This window comes from Electrophorus electricus, chromosome 18, assembly GCF_041902795.1.
Source record: "Electrophorus electricus isolate QZ-2024a chromosome 18, ASM4190279v1, whole genome shotgun sequence".
In the NCBI taxonomy this organism is placed as follows: Eukaryota; Metazoa; Chordata; class Actinopteri; order Gymnotiformes; family Gymnotidae; genus Electrophorus; species Electrophorus electricus.
The window spans coordinates 2,540,034-2,560,812 of record NC_137514.1 but is presented as its reverse complement, the minus strand read 5'-3'; the positions used below and the strand labels follow the sequence as shown (position 1 = coordinate 2,560,812).

The window sequence follows — 20,779 nt, the reverse complement described above, 5'->3', positions numbered from 1 at the left end:
CACACACACACACACACACACACACACACACACACACACACACACACACACACTATTTTTTTTTCTTTGTAAAAGCCTAATGGGTAACTTTTTTAAAAGAGAACATTTTTTATTTACATTGTGGCATTCATTCATACTTAATAATATGAATAATAACATCTCTTATCTACAATAAATGAACCTGGCTAGCACCTGAGCATATTCTTTCCATTTTGTTAGTTTCTGAAGCGGGTTTAACATGTTTGCGAGTAAAGAATCCCACAGCGGCATGGTTGCGGTTTTATTTTAATTGGTACTGCAACTCCTTTAGTCACTCCTGCTTTGTAATGTTGAACGGTTATGTGGGTAGGTCATGTACTGTTGTTATTTCACAACTGAAGTTTATGCATAATGTTGAACCAACAGCAGAAATGTAGTATTTGTTTCTATGCTCTCTATGTATTTATTCAGTGAATGAAGGAAAACTTTGACATCCAACAGAAGGCACTGTTTCTCTTATTCCCTCTATCACTTGAAAGGAGACAGAGTGTAAATGTTGATTTGAGTGTTACTGAGATGCTCTAGTAACAGTGGATATTCCCAACATTAGTGTTCCCAAACAAATACAAATTTTAAATTTATGGAACTATAAAAATAGTTTGTGTTGCAAAATAAGATCTTGACTCTAAATTGACTCTAAAACCAAATCTCAAAAAGAGAAATCTGCACTCTTAGATTACAGACTTCGAGGTTTTATAGTACCCAGTGAATCTCATATCTGAAACGATATCAGTCCTTGGTGATCTTGCTCATAGTTTTTGTATGGAAACAAAATACTCGCAGACTGTGCACATTTTCTGTATTGTTAACCAGGTTTTTCACCCCTTTCAGCTACATTTACTGAACTTACTTTGGTCAGTAGTCAAGGTGAGGGGAGGGGGGAGGTTTAGCATCAGCAGACAGGAAGCGGCCACAGCCCAGAAAACTAGACATAAATACAGAGACGTGAAGAGAGCTATACATTATAAAGACACAGTTTCACTCCAAAGACAACAAAGGGGAACCTCCAGGAGTTTGAAGATGAAGTGGACAGGAGTTTATGTGAAGAGAAATGAAAGTGAACTTCACTTCATCATCACAGTGATGTTCATTGTCACTCTCTACATGGTTTCAGGTCAGAAACACTGTTCTAAACTGAAAAATGAATGTCTGTGTTTAACTTAATCTCATTCCACCTAGTAGTCTGTATAAGTAATAAAGTTCAGGTTGAAGTTTCTAATTTATAGAGCACTTGGTAACCTTACATACTTTAGAAGTGAGAGAATTCGGAGGCATTAAATGATATTAGACATATGATTGAGCTTCTTCAATTTGATTGGCAGGTCAAGTAGGCAGATTTGATGTGATTGGCTGCTCAGAAGGTAGTCTTATGATTTTCTGCAGCCATCAACAGCATGGGGTGCATACAAAATATTTTTGTAAGGTAACACAAAGCAAGTGTATAAATATGTTAGGCATGCAGAACCAAAACACGTGGGTCAGTAAAGATAGGTTTTCATTGTTTGACTCCCTTGAAGTACTTGTGGTGAGATTTAGTCAGCTGAGCTTGCAGGATTCTGGGGTGTATCAGTGTGGAGAGACTGGAGTATGGCATTATAATATGAACCTGATAATAAGCAGAGGTGAGAAGCTCTGATAAATCTATCAAACTGTGTCATTATATTCTAGTATAATATAATAGCCTTAAGTAGGCCATAATATCATTTTGTATGGCTGACAGAGCCATGCTATGTATGGGTTAGCACAGTGCATGCCTATTTGAAAGAGACTGTCACTATCAGCTGCAACTACCCAGAGACATTTGAGATGAACAGTAAGCACTTCTTCAAGTTGACTGACAGTGTTAAAGTCATCTGTGTGAACAACAGTGATGTGTAAGAAGCTGATGGTACAGTTTATTCCTGAAGCATCAGGAGCACAGGGCAGTCTATCCATTATTTTTCCTTCTTACCATAAAAAAAATTATCACCATGTTATTGGAGAGACATATACATTTTCCCAAAGCTCAATTCCATTGTGTAAAACTTTGAAAAAAAAACAGCTTGCATATATATTCACATTTGTTAGTTGTATTTAACACTCAGATGTGTTACTTGGCATGAGAAGACAAATCTTTATGCATAATATGTGTAACTGACCATTAACAAAACTTTAAACTGCAAAGAACAGGGCGAGCTAAAGACAAAGTCACAGAGAAGAAAAAGGCACTCAGTTCAGGCTTTGACTTTCTAACCACAAGCAGATCTTTGGTTTTTCACAGGAAGACAGACAGAACAAGATAAACACACACAGAGAGAAAGCAAGCAAGCAAGCATCAGATAAGATGCCAGATACTAAATGTATCATATCTGGCTGATATAAGAACATTAGATTAAATTAATCAGTATTAATATCGGAAGATGGAATTAATGTAGTTTAATTTTCTAAACAAGTAAAAGAAGTATCACCTGCAGAAAAACCTGTGGCATCAAGACTGAACACAACCAAGACACCAACTGCCACAAACACACCTGGCCACACAGACTTTAGTAAGAATGTATTCTTACTCTTTCATCTCTCTGTCTGTCCACAAATTTTATGATGATATGATGATATCATAACTGATCCATGTTTTCTACTTGTTCAAGTCCAGGCAAACAGCTATTAAGACAACAGCCAAAGTAATTGACATTTGACACTTGACATCCAGGTCCCTGCACAAACAATTTGAAAGTAGGTTGATTACAAGGTGACATTTATAGATTAATTCTGCAGTGGACATACTCTGAATTTGGGACCATTGTGTGAAAACATATAAGACATAAAACCTTGTACACATGGCAGAAACTGCAGTTTCCTCTGTGGGAGGTCACACAGATACATTGCTGTGATACATTGCTTATGGCTCAGGGAATTCTACTGAGTGAATTGTTCTTAGTGAATCACAGTGACTCATATTCAGTTAATCATATTCAGTGTGTCATACTCAGTGAATCAGAGGGGACTAAGCTGTAACCTACCACATATATATTTATGGGAACTGTTATCATTTAGTTCTGTTAATGCTGGATGGCTACTGACATGTTCAGCTGATACACTAAACACTAAATTTTATTGGTAGTATTAGTATTGACAACTGTATTGATGTGTGATCTGTAGGGTTCCTGGTGTGATTCCAGGATTGGTACTAGGATGCTACAGATTCTAAAACCCTTTAACAAAGAGCAGAGACAGAGCAGTGCACCTAGTATGATCCCCCATCATCATCACTCTGTGTGTGTGTGTGTGTGAGTGTGTGTGTTTGTGTGTGTGGGTGGGTGGGTGTGTGTGTGTGTGTGTGTGTGTGTGTTTGTGTTTGTGTGTGGGTGGGTGTGTGTGTTTGTGTTTGTGGGTGTGTGTGTGTGTGTGTGTTTGTGTTTGTGTGTTTGTGTGTTTGTGTGTGTGTGTGTGTTTGTGTGTGTGTGTGTGTGTGTGTGTGTGTGTTTGTGTGTGTGTGTGTGTGTGTGTGTGTGTGTGTGTGTGTCTGTGTGTGTGTGTGTGTGTGTGTGTGTGTGTGTGTGTGTGTGTGTTTGTGTTTGTGTGTGTGTGTGTGTGTGTGTGTGTGTGTGTGTGTGTGTGTGTGTGTGTGTGATCTGTCAGCATCACTAGGTGTCTGTGTGGTTCATTTCCAGGATCCTCTGTCATCATCACTGTGTGTGTATGTGTGTGTGTGTGTGTGTGTGTGTGTGTGTGTGTCTGTGTGTGTGTGTGTGTGTGTGTGTGTGTGTGTGTGTGTGTGTGTGTGTGTGTGTGTGTGTGTGTGTGTGTGTGTGTGTGTGTGTGTTTGTGCTTGTGTGTGTGTGGGTGTGTCATCTGTCAGCATCACTAGGTGTCTGTGTGGTTCATTTCCAGGATCCTCTGTCATCATCACTGTGTGTGTCTGTTTGGCTGTGCTGCTAATTGGAGGATTTGCTCTGATCTACTACAAACTGAGATGCAACAAAACACAAGGTACTATTCATATTCTCTACATGCACAGGTTCATAATGTTCTATACATGAAATATTACAGACCACCTCTAGGTCTATGCTATGCTAGAGTTTTCAACAGCCACAGACTCCCTCTGGTGGACAAGAAATTAATAGACATGTAAAAGTATTACTTAACAGATGTGCATTATTGGTGTTCTTTCTTTTTGTAGACTCTGCCTTCATCAGCAAACAATCAGAAACAAATAAAACAGTGAGTAAATGTTAAACTCAGTTGATGAAATAAAAATGAAACATGAATAGGGCATCTGCTAGTGTTAAAAGAAACCATAAATAAGCAGACAAGAAAGCTATTGTTTTTATCACACGTCAACATACATTTGCAAAAGATTACAGTGTCTGTTGGGATCATTGGGAATCATAACAGTAACAGAATATAGGACATAATATTTTTGTCCATTCTATTGATCTAGTAGATGAGGTCTCTAATATTTAGAAGAAAATAAATGCTTTTTCAGATATGATGTTTTTTCCCAGAATCTTTGCTCTGTAACACATGAACCAAAACCTACATTTGTCTCTCTATCACTTAATTAATACTGTATGCTAACATGTACTGTGTACTTTCCCTAATTTCAGACTGATAGTTTTTGTGAAAATGATCCACCTGGTAACCAGAACATCAGCATGGATCCAATGTTCCAGAGCCTAAACCCCAACACCAGCCAATCAGATTCAGTCTACCAGAGCCTAAAACCCAAGACCAACCAATCTGATTCAGTCTACCAGAGCCTATACCCTGACACCAACCAATCAGATTCACTCTACTGTAATCTTGAAGATAATACCAACAAATCAGATCCAATCTACCAGAACCTAGAGCCCATCAGTAATGTGATTTAGTCTACAGAATCAAAATCATTCTACTAGAGCCTACACCCTTACACAGAACTGTCAGATTCAGTACAACAGAGCCTAAATCCGAAGATTGTTTATCAGAACCTGAACATCATACTCCTTGCCTTGCCTCCTTTCATACTCACTCAGTATCGCAATTTTATTGAACGTTGGCCATTCCCCTGCCACCCATTCCCCATTGACCTGCCCTACTTAATCTTAGTCTTCCCTTTCCCAAATTGTGAAGTCTCCTGAGCCATCTCTTCAGTCTTTGCCTTTTTCTCCGTGTTTGTGATCCTACTGCTTTGATCTAGATTTCTGGTGACCAACTTCCTCTTTTTGGATGCCCCATTGACTATTGCCTATTGCATGAATACCTGCTTGTACTTGTTCTTTGTATCTTAAACAGAATTCAAGATCTCCATCATCACAATTGCCAAAAATATATCTGATTGTAGTTTTTGTGTTTTATCATCTCCTATCTAATTTGTATGCTTTATTAGAAAGTCATAGATAGACATGGATGCACCTCTGTTCTTAAATAGGAGATGATTGATGAGCAGGGAAGGGGGACAGTAAAAAGAGAGAGGAAAGACCCACTGTGTCACTGTGCAATGCAAAGAGTTGGGTCTTCTTACCTCTCTTCTTCCCTAAAGTACCCTCAGTTTTGAAATGTAGTCATTAAAAGGAGAGGTTCACCAGAATAATTAATCAGCACTGTGTCTGGTTGAGCAAATGCAAAGCTCACTGAGAAAAGACAGGATACTGTCCTGTAGGTGCAAGCTTGTCATCTGGAGTCTTACATTTAGTGCAGGAAGTAGATTTCTAAAATCGCCCAAGCAAGGGAAGCTAAAGCCGGAAGTGTTTTCATGCAGACGTTATTCTTTGTTGCCTCTCTTTTAGAAACTGATGAACAGTAAACTCTGAACATTTGGATGACATGGCTAAAATGCCCAATAATAACATATTTCTCTGAGTTATAGCATTTCCTAACAGGATAAACAATCTGGTAATAAATTCCCAATTAAGCACAAGTTTTTCTCTGACACCATGTGCATAAGGCTAAGTTCAAAACTGACATCAGATTTAGGAAGCATTACTGCAAGATCCCAGTTTAACTGTGATGTTTGGCTCCATCTTAAGGAACTAAAAACCAGGGTATTTGATAAGAATTTCACAGTTGGAATAATATATAAGACTTGTAGTTGCATGAAAGGTTTGCATATATCTCCATGTAACACAATCAAAATAATTTCTCACAACAACATACCTTCAGTAGTGATGCCTTCTACACAGATCCAGTCCAAATGAGCAGTCTGAGATTTGTCCAAGAATGCTAAAAAATATCTGAAATTCAAACAGCCATAGGACTGGTGAAGGAAACCGCATGCCAACAATTAACATTTCAAAATTTCCTTTTCATTTTGCATGTATAGCTCAATTCTTTGATTTGGAAAAGTTTTAGTACTTTAGTTTTGCCCTCCTGTATTTCTAAACCTGTCAAAATTAAAGCTAATTTCTTAAAATTCATCTGAACACCTTTTCAGAGTTATGTACAAAAAAATTTTTAAAATCTTCATTTAAATTTTCCAGCCTTTTTTATTTTAAAATCTGATAAATACAAGTTGTAGGCACAAGTACAATACTTTTGTTAACTCGATGTGAGAATTTTTCACTTTATAGATTTTTCGATCTCCCTTTCTGTCTCACAACTCAAACACATATGAATGAACCTCTCAAGTTAGCCAGAAACATAAATGTGTACACATGGATGCACCTCAGTTCCTAAATAGGAGATGATTGAAATGATCATTTAATTTTCCCAGCCTTTTTATTTTTAGGCAGTTTTAGGCACAAGTACAATACTTTCGTTAACTCGATGTGAGAAGTTTTCAGTTTATATTTGTTCTGTTTTTTGTCCTGCCTTTCACACTCTTGTTTCTGCCATGATACAGTATTCAGCTTATTAAAGATCAATATCCTTATTAAAGGTGCAGTATCCAGGACCTGAACTTCTGCACTATATTACATTAAAATATATGAAGAACTTCATTAACAGTGATAGTAGTTTTCTCAGTGATAGTGTAGCACATACCTGAGGTAAGGCACTAGGTGGTCAGTTAATGGTTACATTGTATTCCAGATATAGAAAGGAAATGATGGTGGACTTCAGAAGGCAGCACACAGGAAACTCCACCCCAGTAATAATCACTAAACTCAATCCCACTAATCATCAGCAGGTTTCTAGTGGATAATGACCAGGATGTGCACATCAGTGAAGACCTCTCCTGGTCTCCTTTCATTACCATCTATTATTCTCATAAGAAAACTGTAAAAATGTCGCCTTGTTTGACAAGTCTCAATTTCTGCTGCAACATTCAGATGGTACAGTCAGCATAATCATGAAAGAATTAATCCATCGTGCCTTGTTCAGGCTGGTGGTGGAGCTGTAATGGGATGGCGGATATGTTCTTGGCACACTTTGGGTCCCTTAACATCAACTGAGTTAACATAAATGTCTCAGCCTACCTGAGCTCTTGCTGACCATGTCCATCCCTTTTTTGATCACAGCAGCATGTGGTTTATTGCCTTCCAGAAGGATGTGCCATGTTACAAAGCTCAAATCATCTGAAATTGTTCTCTTGAACATGACAATGAGTTCACAGTATTCAAGTGGCCTTCACGCACTTTTGAGTAAAGCACCTTTTTGAATATATGTCATGAAGAATTAAGGCAGTTATGAAGGCAAAAAGGGGGCCAACGTGGTACTAACAAAGTGTATCTAATAAAGTGGCAGGTGAGGATGGATGGATGGATGGATGGATGGATGGATGGATGGGTTTGTGAAAATCAGTCCTTCATCATTTGTGCAAGTAACCCTAGTCTATTTCATACGCAAAAGTCTTGATTTATAGATTTACAACAGTCAATCCACGGGCCGTTAGGTTAACTTTCACTAACCAGAATCACACTACTTGCACATACCAATGTAATTACATTTCATCACACTCTTATTGCAATCTTCTAACTTTAATGTTTTATATACTTTATTTACTGCCTCATAAAAAATAAAAAAATGTAAAAAAATTCATAATGCTTATCTTGCCTGTTGTCTCTCATGCAGTGGTGTCAGAGCAGTATAACTTACCCTCTCTAACTTCCCTTTGACCAAAGGAAATGTAACATGATTTAGTCTTAAAAGATTAATGAGAATATACTTTGATTGCAGAAAAGTAAAACATATTAAAAATCTAAACTTCTTATAAGACAGATTGTGAAATAGCAACCAGTGAATTAAAGAGGATGCACCAAACCTGGTTTGCTATTTAGTAATGCTGGCTAGTTGTTGACTAGGTAAACTAACTCAAGTATTCACAAAATAAAGATCATTGCAGAAGCTTCTTATATAGCACAGCCCCTGGAGATTTCTAACACTTTACAATATATTTGGAATAGTTTTGTAAACTATAGGTCAAAATGATCTAGATTTATACGGTCAGGTATGACAGCAGTTTGGAAATAGACTAATGTGCAGGAGTTACGCCAGCACAACTATTATCCTTGATTATTCAACCCTAGCTAACAGCTTTTCATTCCTCCCTGGGTCGAGTGTGGCCATGTGAACACTTATCACACTTACGGCATTTTGGAATCAAATGAATAACGTTGTGGTCTGACCGGCCAAGTGGCTTCTGCATTCGGACCTATAGGCGCCTGGTATGTTACCATAGCAAAGATCGAGAGTATTATTGATTCTGGTTGGGCAAGTCACATACTTCTCCTGCTCACTCAAGACAGATGAGAGATTATACTGGTTGAAAACACCCAACAAGAAGATCGGACCACCACACCTGGCCAGAGCATCATAATAACATTCTGCAATAACATGGGCAGAGAGACCAAATTTAGGCCCTGGAACGTGCACATAGATGAAGGTAAGTGGTAGAGCTCCCTCAGGGTGGTCATGTGGTATAATGGTCACAACCATTATCTCATAGACTGGGGTAATTCTGAGGTCTTCTACCGTCACATTTGTTGCCCAGGCCTCATTCACAAACATTAACAGCCCTCCTCCTCTGCTCTTCTGAGTTTTCTGGGAGTCACGATCACCCATGTAAGCCTTGTATCCCTCCAGATTGATACTAGGTGAGTTGCTAGTCAGCCATGTCTCTATGAAGAACATGAGGTCGCCGTTCCCAAAGTCATCATCATTTTCGACCATCTCTGAAAGCTCCTCTACTTTGTTTGGAAGGGAACGCTCGTTGAACATGGTTATTTTGGGAAGACGGTATAGATCTTCTTGCTGTATTGTGTGAGACTGTTGAGGTGGCTCCCTTTTTTCACTTGTGTGATTCCTGTCCTGTCCAGAGGTTCTGGCTGTAGTTGATGAAGTGGACTTCTGCCTTTTGTTCTTGTTGTCATTTGATTTGTGTTTACTTAAGGGAGCACTTTGGGTTGTTCCCATATCTTTTGTGCTGAGGAATATGTAGCTCTTTTTCTTGCATCTGGTTTGTTTTTACTCCATACAGATGATGCCTTGTGTGTAAACCTGACTACCAAACATCTCTTGAGCCAAACTAATGTGACACTCCATTTCAGGAAGCTTTTTGAGTGTCTCTCTGAAAGGTAAATCAAGATATGTTGAAATACAGAATTAAACAGACATTTTTGTGGTTCTTTATGGGTATATAATAAAAAGAACTGGATAGACTGTATTGACTGTATATTTTTCAGAAGGAGGTATGTAGCTCATACATCACAGCTTCATTCCCTAATATACACATTATTGATGTTAGTACTACCACACACACTGGCATGTTATGTATATTATTTATCTCATATATAATCAACATATTGCTTATATATAGTGTATTGTCTGTATTGCTCAAGATTCACGGCCAGATCTACGTACTTGGTTTGTGTTTGCATACTTGACAAATAAGCCCAATTCTGATTCTGATTACATTATTTGTGTGAGAAAAAAAATTGTGAACTTACAGGATTTCTTTCAAAATTGTCTTGAATTATTTCAAATCCTCACAAATTTCACTAGTTTGGGTTTTTTTTTTAGATAATTGCTGGCTTCTGTATCATGTTTGTTTTTAATCAGCTCTTCACAATTTTCAACCAAATCAGGAACTGTCAACACCAGTCCAAGTATTCCTCCTGCAACCTGCCAAAAAATGAAAAAAAAAGATGTTAACAATAACTATAAAAAACATCGCTAATACAGAATGTTTCATTGTTTCACTTATTTATTTATTTATTCTTTTTTAAGTATTTAGCAGTTAAAAAGCTAAATATACAAAGCATTTTAAAGTATTTATAAGAGAAATCAGAAATATTATGATATGACACTTCGAGACACTCGGGCCAGTGGCATTGTTACACAGGTCTAGTTGTAGAATCAGAACTAATCTATGACAATGTTTGGGCAACACATTTCTGCAGCAGCTCGAAAAAAAAGCTTCACTCTAAATGCTATGAAATGCAGCATTAAGATCTAAGAGAATCAGAATGGAGCAGTTACCCGAGTCCCAATTAAATCTCAGATAATTTAATACCTTTCAGAGTTTCAGTCTTAAAATCATTTGACTTTAGTTAATCTTGCAGTTGTATGGCCACTATGTCTTCAAATAAATTTTCCAAAACAGACTTGACTATGTTAATAAATAGCTGTTAATACACATGTTAGCAGTGAGGGAATAAGGAGTAAGGAAGTAAAGAACTTTGACAAACTTAGACTGCCATAAACACAGTCAGACTTCCTAGCAAACAAACTTTTCTTGTTTGTAAAATGATTTTAGATTTCACTAAGACAATTTTAATAATTGTCCACCACTTTAATTCATTCAGTAAATATGAATTTGAAATAGACAGCTAAAATAAATGTGAATACATATAATTACATTTAAAAAAGGAGATAGAAGTGATGAATACTAGTAGCTTCCTATAATAATACATAATTAAAGTAAGAAGAAAAATATAATGATTACTTGAATTAGTGATTCATATCTATATATGAATTAGCTTGTTTAACTACTCACCCGGCCTGATCCCTTTAGCACTGTTTTCAGTGAAATTCTGGCCAGCTGTGTGACTCCAGCTGAAATTCCTTTGGCAGCAACTGTACCAAACATTGCACCAAAGCGTTTAGCAACTTTTCCAGCTGTGCTTTTCAAAAAGGTGTGTGTATGTCCAAGAATCAGCAGCAAAACACTGACATTTTTCAAGAGCAAGGTGTCTGAAGATGAAAACCCTGTAGGGGTCACAGACACGAAGTCACTCCTGAAGAGGTTCTTCAGGCAGCTGAGCAGCAGATCTCTCCCACTGTGTTTGGCCATGGCTCTCAAGATTTTCACTGTGATTTCACACTGCACTTCCTCAGAGGTCGAGGCCTTAAGGCCTTGAACTTCACACTCTTCTGTCAGCTTTCTCTGAAGCCTTTTAATGTTCTCCTCTGTCTTTTTGGTGTTCTCAATGGTGCATTCTGCATCTTTCATTTTGTCACTGGACTCCATTTCTCCAAGAGGGTGAGTGTTAGGTTTGTCGTGGCCCCTGCTCTGGCTGCGACGCTCCCTGCCACTACCAACAAAGGTGCAGCCATGCCTCCAGTAATCAGAGTGGCAATGCCTATTCCAACCAGGTTGAGGGACCCGAGGACAGCAGCAGTGTTTCCCAACAGCTGGCCTGCAGTAATCGCCTCCCTCATTTCCTCAAGGTCATTTGCCAGGGCCCTGAGCCGATATACACAGCGTTTCAGCTGATCAAGCCAGGTGAACAATTCATCACACAGTTCTTCTGCCACACACATGGTGGAATGGAATAGAGGAGCTAGAATAAAAACATACAAAAAATGAGTTATTTAGTTACCTACATCTGTTAAAAATATAGGACACTAGTTTGTAGACAATTGATAATCATAAGATAAATAACAAATTACTTTTTAAAAATCTATTAGTTCAGTGACTTTCAGTACAAGGGGAAAGCCATCACATAACTTTGAAGAAGCTCATGACAACCTAATATTTTACTGAATACTAAGAATGACATATGGAAATCCCACAAGGCCATGAGTGTTTTGTTTTGTTTCTCTACTGTTATATGAAGACATATTTACTTATTTACTTATGATCTCAAGATAACAAACATTTTTATTTACACCAATAAGTTATACATTTATATATTTTTATATATTACAAGACCTAATATGTGAAGCTAAAAAGCATATTTATGTAGATTTATATGCGTTTTGGTCTTCGTTACTACTAGGAGGCAACTAAAAGCTAACTAGTTACGGTCTGTTCAGTTATTTTTCACCGCCGATGGGGAAAAAAAACACAAAAAAAACACTCGTCTCTGACGCAAAGCAGCTTTCAGATTTCCAATGTATCTTACTGTAACAACTTTAACAGTAAGCAACAATAATAGATGTCACGGCCGTCATTAATTGTAGGCCTTTGAGGTTTAAACCACGAATGATTTATTATTGAAATGGCGCGCTTTAGCACTTCTATCACTTTAAAAGTCACCCAGCAGTATACAAGTCCAGGCCCCTCCGCTTATTCCCCTCCACAATATGCACGAAGGCAGAAGACGACATGAACATAAATGATTTTTTCTGTTTTTTCTTTCTTCTTAACTCTTCTGATCATTTCTATGAAACCAAGTAATCTGTTTGTGGGTCAGTAATCTAACGATTTCTGGTCTCCGTTTTTTTCTCTATTAAAGCTACATTTGCTCTCAATTGCTGCCGATAAGTATCGTTCCGCTCAAATCTGGCCATTCTTGGGAAAACAGTTCGTGGCTAGACTCGACAAAAGAAAAACCTAGCTATGCCCCTGAAAGGCTCCATAATCTCTTCTGGCGCAGGAACGCGCAGCCTAAAAGTAAATAAATAAATATTAATTACTTGCATTGCGGGCAAAAATCACAGAACAAATGGGGTAGTTATGATATTGCCCTCCAGCCTGTTTCATAAGAATTAGTTTTAAAGTATTCAAAGTTTACAGACGCCCTTTGGTAACAGTTAGGCCTACGATAGGCGTATAATCTTAAAACGTTTCTTGGCCGTAGGAATAGGAATTACTTGCAGAAATCGAAGTAACAGGTGGCTACAGATTAGTGAGCAGGATTTGAGAACAGGACCAGTAAAAAGAAAACATATATCCTAGCCAGTAGAGTAGATTAGAGTCCAATATACCAATAATCCAGAATACTGTAGAAATACAGGCGTTCATACTTTAGGTTTGAAGCACTCAAGGTATGGATCGGGCTTTGATCATTGACCTCATTGACCTCATTGACCATTTACCTCATTGACCTGGTCTATTTTTGGCTTTGTATGCAAGCATCAAGGTTTTAAATCTGATGCGTGCAGCTCCTGGAAGGCAATGAAAGGAGTGTAGCAGTGGAGTGACATTTGTGAACTTCGAAAGAAGAAGTTCCAAAGTTACTTCATGTCCTAGGAGATTTCTGCTGCACCAGAAGAATGTATGTGAACTTATGATAACAGATCGTATCTGGCTAATCTCTGGCTGCTCCCAGCCAGCTAAACTCCTCATGATTACATGACCTTCTTACACAGACACATGCACAAACACACACATAACTTTGTCCTCCCATATTCTATTTGACCATATTCTTTAAGGAATACTGGAATTTGATGTTTCCCTTATGAAAGGCCTTCTCGCAAGCATCACAATGAGACCAGGATCATGTATGCAATATAACTTTATAGATTTTTTTTAACAAGATTTTTGTATTTCCACACAGACAATGCACAGACAATGGATTGCACAGACAATGGATCCATAGCACCCCACAGTGACTATAACAGACTCCCCATTCTGGATTTGTTAACCATGTATGACCAACAATGCATTGCTATATACATAACAGGCTCAGCATACTCAATACTAAGTGAAGTCTAACTAGCAATCATCAGTGCCGTTATGGAATCCACTCTCTATATTTCTGTTAACTTTTCTTATGTCTTGTTATTTCAGTCAGTCAAGAAATTATTATATCCATGGCTTAACCCTAATATTCTAGTGTTAGCATATTAAATTTATACATGTATTACTTAGTGACTACCTCCTCATCTCAAGTATAACAGATGAAGATTATTTGACTTATTAATAGTACAGTTCCATACATGTGTAATTATCATGCCCTCTATCTCTCTCTGTATCTCTCCTCTGTGCTCCTCAATCTCTCTAAGGAATCAACTTTGTCTCTAAGTCGTGTGTTTCTTGATGAAAATGTAACTGCTTTCTTATATATAATTCTGTGCTTTATATTGCTTATAAGAACATCTACACTCTATATTTGTGGACCAAATGGCTCAGGTGAATTAAGGTAACTGACCCAACCTGTTATAGTTTAAAATATATATGCCTCATAACCAAATATCACTACCTAGTTGTTTTATTTGTTTGTTTTATTGTTTCATTTACTCTTTCTCTTCTTTTTGTTAACTTTTCTGTTTACCCCATGAAATCCAGAGACGAGACAAGGAGGCATGAATATGCATGAGCGAACCTGAGAATGATCTCTTCCCCTCCCCGAATCGGGGGTTATAAACATCAATGCTCAGGAATAAAGGGTCAGGAAAGAAAGGTTTTTGAGGTAGTTAAACGTGAGGAAAGTTGGATCCAAAAAAGAAGAAGTTAAAATGTCTTTAAGTATTAGAGGAGAATTAAGTAATTAGCATAGTATCTTATCTTATGTTTGTCTTATATCTACAATGTTATTCTGTCATAAACTGTTTGTTTTCCACTATGCCGTCAACATAGTCAGATTTTTGTTTTGCATCATTGGTAAAGTTAGAATTAATCCATTTGACCAATAGTAATTAGCCAACCTTAGATTTCTACAAACTTCATCTATGATATGCTCTCCCATTGACACCTGTGAAGTCAAGAAACCATCCATCTCAGCTCTACACTCACAGTGAAGCTCAGGCTCATCGATTCAGGACAGCCTTTGGTACTGGGTTACTGGCAGCGCACCAGAAAATTTCCAGCCAATCATAGCTACACACCAGTAACCCTTCTTGCACAGACGGACCAGCCAAACTGACAATTGTCCCTGGAAACTGATGTATAGATATATTTGTTCCATTCATATGCTATCTCTATAGCAAGTTGCATTTCCTAGAGATAATTCCATTTAGTCTATATTATAATAGGAATAGGAATCTCCTCCCCTTTAGGCAACCCTCCCATAGTGACACTCACTGCTAGCTCCGTTATCTTTTTGGGATAGGTTAGTCTTACCTGAGGTAGCACCATAGCTAAACAGTTCTCTGGCTTGATCAGATGTTCTTCCCTCTGATCCCAGTTCTTTTCTTTGTTGTTGGCTTATTATTATTATTTGATTTCCTTTATCTCTTCAGCCCCCTTTATTTTCTCCTTCAGTTGTCACTCATTAGGTATTCTGTATGCCTGAGCCAAGTCTGTAGTCTATAAGACCTGTTTCACAATGTCAATAATTTGCTTATTCATTAATCAATAAACTTCCCATTTATTCAACAAGCTGGTTGTCAAGGCAAATATATTTGAAAGAATGGTATTCAGTCACTGCATAAAATATGAACTAATTTAGGAATGAGACTCATCTAACATTAATAAACCTTTGGTATTCCACCGTCATTAGTTCACAAATGTTCCCTATATTTTAGGGTGGTGCCCCTTTTCAATAATTCATAAAATTGTGTTTTTGCTACACTCTGCTGTTAATAAACTAGCGCTTCTCTGACTATACTAACTCTGGTAACTGATTAAGTAACTGTAAATACACTGTATACAAACGAGTTATTCATTTACTTTTAATCATATACCACTAGTCTAAACCTTCAACAGTCTCTGATGCAAATGTTTTAACTATGATAATATGCAAATATTTACTTGAAAGCTTATTTCTTTATTGTTGCTACAGTAATTTTAATCAGTGTTGTGTTCTTGTAATTGACAAAAAACCTTTAATAGACCTTTATGAACAAGTTTGAGAAATAACCAATAAATCTATTCTAGATTGATATTTGAGGCTTTTGTTCTTTCTTCATTTTCTAATCATGTACATTCTTTACATTCTTTATCTGGTCACGAGGTGGTGATGTGCCAAATTTCTTATTTGAGTTTCCTAAAACCATCCTAGTGGGCTGAGTTATTAGATAGTAGTTTGTTCACATTGTGAAAAGTTTTGCCAAAAATGAGAATAAAAAAAAAAACAGCATTATGAGTCCATGAGTCTATTACTTTTCTACCAGGCCTAATGCAGCCTGCCTGAAGTGCTCCAGCTGACTCCAATTGTGTCCCTGTCATGTAACTGTTATGATAACGCATTCATGTCTACCAATGACTATGTGTCATGTGTCTGCATAAATACTGTCATTCTGTGTTTTGCTATGTCTGTTATGAAAATCACACTTCTTTAGTCTGAGGTTTTCCCAGAGACCATTTATTAGCATTAATCTAGAGTAAGCCTAACCCGTGTTAGGTTTCAAATGTCATTTATTTCATTACCTGTTTGGTCCCCTGTTGTGGGAGTGTGATTTGATCACTATTATTAAAAAGAGAAACTCTGGGGGAGGAGGAGTTATGCTTTCACACAGGATGCACAGGCAAGTGTTGCAGACAAAAACTATTAAAAGTGTCCTGACAGACGTATTTACACACAACATTAATTTAATTATGTATGCATGGCAAGAACAGTTTATAAGTGAATGTCACGGGGCGCTCCCCCCCCCACGAGTTACATGGTACGGCTTGCGGCGTGCAGGAGGGTTCACTCCTGTTTGTAGCCACACCCCCATGAAGGTACACACCTGTACAGGGTTAAGTGTTAGTGTGTGTCTGTCTATTAAACCCCCATCAGTGTGTGCCTCCCTGTCATTGTTTGTCTGTTAGCGTCTGAATGTAATATCAGTAATCAAGTGAGAAAGCAAGAAAATTTGGAGGTATTTAAAAAATAAATAAAAGTAAAATAAAAATAAAAAATACAATTTTTTTATTGAGCTATGGACAGGATAATCCATCAAATGGGTCTAATTCTATACCATTTATACATCATACATTTATTTCAGCAGTTATAATGTGTGTTGGATGTACATGAGACACAGAGTAAGACGTGTTTACTTAGAGTCTATGCCCACATTTATAAGTGAATTGATTATGTTTTTGTTCATTCTCAGGTTCTCCACCATTCTGGCTCACAAATTGCTGGACCTTTGAGGTCATGACCACCCACTAACAGTCCTGATAGACATCTCCACTTTACAGTACAACCACCTAAAGATCACGGCGCTACTTACACCACCCTAATTTTCCAGAAGAATCCAGATTCTCCCCAGTAATCCTCATATTCATAACTAAAACTGAACTCAATTTAAAGAACTAAAGCAAAAAAATAATGAAAGGTACATTAACAGAAAGGGGCAAATTGAAAAAACAGATATTGCACAGCATATAATATTAATGTTAGTCAATGTTAGTGATTCTAATTATATGTTGTTTTTACAGTTGCTGCCTGCTCTCAGCCTGTATTCCCTCTTTTTGTCACAAACACAGTCTGGCTATAAATAACTCATGTCACTCCACAGTAAACTGGAGCACTTTTGACTGCATACTGACTCCATGTCCTCTGTGCTGCTCAGAATTTCTACCCAGGCACCTGAGGGTAACAACGTGGACACATCCAAGCATCCTAATTCAGAAATATCTTCCAAACATTTAACCATACTACTGTAACTCTCACACATGCACTGAAATACAGATACAGGTACAATTTTACAGATTACTTCTAGGTCTATGTTATGCTACAGTTTTCGACTGTCGACTGTTCCCTCTAGTGGAAATTAATCTGAAATAGTATCACTTAATAGACCTGTATTATGGGTGTTTCCTCTTTTTTCAGACTCTGCCTTCATCAGTAAACAGTCAGGTACAAATAAAACAGTAAGTAAATTAAACTCGAGTGATGAAATAAACATTAATGTCTATAACAGTGCAGCTCCTACTGTTTAAAAAAAAGCAAAAATAAACAAACAAGAATACAATTGTTTTCTTCAAATCTGTCCACGTGTCAAACTACATTTGAAAAAGACAACAGTGTCCATTGGGAATTGTAACAAAATAAAGGACAAAATAATTCATGTAATATTCCTTAATAACAGACCCAGAGTCATGGTGCAGAACCAAGACTAACAGATCCAGACATGCCAATGCTGACACTCCTTTCATACTCCAATCAGAAAAACAGGCAGAAAACAGCAGAAACACATTAAAATGAGTCTGAGTTTGCAACTCTGTATTATATAGAACATTGACATCTATTATTGATCCTAAAAAATCTAATAATCTGTTGTTAAAATGAAGATATAATTATTCCTCTGTACTTAGCCAGCTTTCTTTGCAAAGAGTATGGCAGTATACAAATCACATATATTTAAGTACAGCACATATTGCAACATTTGAAAATTTAAATCAGGTCTGATCATGTTAGATAAAACATCTTAAAGTTTATCATGAGATCAGAAAATGTGTAATATAATGTCTGCAATGAATAGCACAGTTACAGTAAACTAACCAATTAACATGGCATTCCATGATCTCCATGTGTTCCTGCAACTGAGTAAAGCAAAACTGTCAAATAAAAGCATACAGTCACAGACAGTTATGTTTGTATGTAATTATATGTATGTAATTATAAGAGTATGGTATTGTTACAGTGTTATTTTATAGGGATCAGACAAGCTGGGATTGTTTTTAAATGACTGTACTGATTAACTGTCTTTCTTGTTTGTTTGTTTGTTTGTTTGTTTGTTTGTTTGTTTGTTTAGTCGACCGCAACGGGCTTTAAATATTATGCCTTGTTCCTCTCTGTAATTTGTGTAACTGTGAATCATACATATAGAGAGCGCTATTTAATTCATATTTAATTATGAATTTGGACATTTGGAAATTCACTGTAAAACTGTAAGAGTGGCCTGTAAAACTCAACGCTTCAGAGGAACGAGGAACCACAGAGGAAGTGAGACAGAAAAAGAACAAATAAACATGTACAGATGAATAATCGCAACAAAAACCTCAGAGAGTGCGGAAGACGAGCATCAGTGAAGCTGGTTTCATGATGAAGATCCTTCTCGTCACCACCCTCTGTCTGATTTCAGGTCAGATTATTCTGTCCTTGTGTAATGTCTGTAACAAAATATACCAGTTTAACACTATTAACACTATTAGATAAATAGATAAAGTTAGATTTTTGTATGTAACCTACTACAATCCTTTTTACATTACTGATATGGGTGACATGGTTCCTTTTGATTGGCAGGTGCAGTGGACTGCTTTCATGTTACTGGCCACTCAGGATGAAGTGTCGTTGTGTTTTTGAGTTATACGAGCCCAATATATATTTGCAAGTTGGCAGAATATGACCAATGCAAATATAAAATAGATTTTGACACCCAAAATGACACTGTTTATGAGAGGAAGTTATCACTGTATAAAAACAGGAAAGGATACTTCACACTGTTGATCAGAGAGCTGAATCTACAGGATGCTGGACAGTACCGATTTAGATATTCATACTGGTTGGATAAGGATATGAACTTGGAAGTTCTTACTGGTAAGAAATAGTAAATAAAATAGTGTATTGGGTCATCACATTCACTTGTAAAATGACCTGTTTTTTATGATTGATAGATACTTGTTGTGTGAAATCATGGACAATGACTGGCTTTCTGAAAGAGTCAGTATCCATCTACTGTGGCTACCCAGAGGAGTATAAAACCAAACGGAAATATTTGTATAAACTAAAAGGCCACTCAACTGATGAGGTGATTTATGTTCATGCTGGACAGTCATATGAAAATAATTCATTCTCCATTTATGATGACACACACTCAAATGTGTTCATTGTGAGCATCCATAATTTGGCTGAGGTAGATGGAGGAGTTTATTTATGTGGAGTGTACATCCACATCAGCTACATCTCCACACTCACAACTGTCCAGCTACATGTAACAGGTAAGTAGCACAAACCCCAGCACTTTTGAAACCTGTACATTCCATATTTATTATTTTTACTACAAAGACCTTAGTTGTTAATGTAGAATTACAAAATGAGCATTTTAATTGATAGATAAAGTGGGGTCAGCCAGAGTCACAGTCTGCCCAGGAGATCGTGCCATTATAAGATGCAAACAGTCTACAGATAGATCCAAATCCAAGTTCATCTGTAAGGAATCCCATGGGGAATGTGCAGAGAAAATGTTCACTAAGGTTCCAGATGAATGGCATAAAAACAGGGTTTTTTCTCTGTACGACGACACCAGTGGAGGATCCTTGATGGTTTTCATCAAAGACCCGTCAGAGAAGAATTACAGGTGTGGAGTGGATGAGTCTCAGTTTAATGATCAGTACACAGAAGTAAAAATAGAGGTAAAAGGAGGTAAGAAAAAGTCTCCCGGTGATTATAACTGTATCTAAACCTAAAGCTATAGTCAGTCCATCATTTGAATAAGATATTTTTATATTTGTATCCTATAGATTTCTTGTTGGGGGAAGATTACCTCAGATGCTGGTTATAGCGGTGAGACTGTCAGCATAACCTGTGAGTTTCCGTCAGCATATGGAGCAACACCAAATCATGTGTGCAAAGAGGACGAGGATCACATCTGCCGAGATATCAGTGCATCCACAGCTGCAGGGAAACACTCCTTATCCGACCACAGCCAAGCAGGAGTCTTCAAAGTTGACATCAGGAATCTGAGCCTCAGTGACGCAGGAGTGTACTGGTGTGGAGCAGAGACCAGTTCCTTCCTGGTTCTAGCCAGCAAAATCATAGAGTATGAAGGTGATGTGGTTCAGATCAAATGTCCTTATGAGTCAAAG

General features: G+C 37.4%; 1 protein-coding gene across 2 annotated transcripts; it reads left to right on the top strand.

Annotated features, from left to right (window-relative positions):
* The first annotated feature begins 18,967 nt into the window (after window positions 1-18,967).
* Window positions 18,968-20,566, top strand: LOC113591738 (uncharacterized). Of its 2 annotated transcripts, none has more exons than XM_027032358.3 (5): window positions 18,968-19,056; window positions 19,218-19,511; window positions 19,589-19,912; window positions 20,028-20,336; window positions 20,435-20,566. In XM_027032358.3, the coding sequence occupies exons 2-5, from the start codon at window positions 19,490-19,492 to the stop codon at window positions 20,473-20,475; spliced, it is 696 nt and encodes a 231-aa protein (XP_026888159.3). In that variant the 5' UTR covers window positions 18,968-19,056; window positions 19,218-19,489; the 3' UTR covers window positions 20,476-20,566. The 2 variants fall into 2 exon arrangements, with proteins under 2 accessions (XP_026888159.3, XP_081557548.1); XM_081701422.1 differs by having other exon boundaries at window positions 18,974-19,056; window positions 19,224-19,511.
* Window positions 20,567-20,779: the final 213 nt, after the last annotated feature.

Bases quoted from the DNA above. Each gene is read 5' to 3' on its own strand.
- LOC113591738 (XM_027032358.3), top strand. From the start codon at position 19,490: ATGAACTTGGAAGTTCTTACTG. The intron at 19,512-19,588 runs GTAAGAAATAGT...TATGATTGATAG, and splicing joins GAACTTGGAAGTTCTTACTG to ATACTTGTTGTGTGAAATCA. The intron at 19,913-20,027 runs GTAAGTAGCACA...TTTAATTGATAG, and splicing joins TGTCCAGCTACATGTAACAG to ATAAAGTGGGGTCAGCCAGA.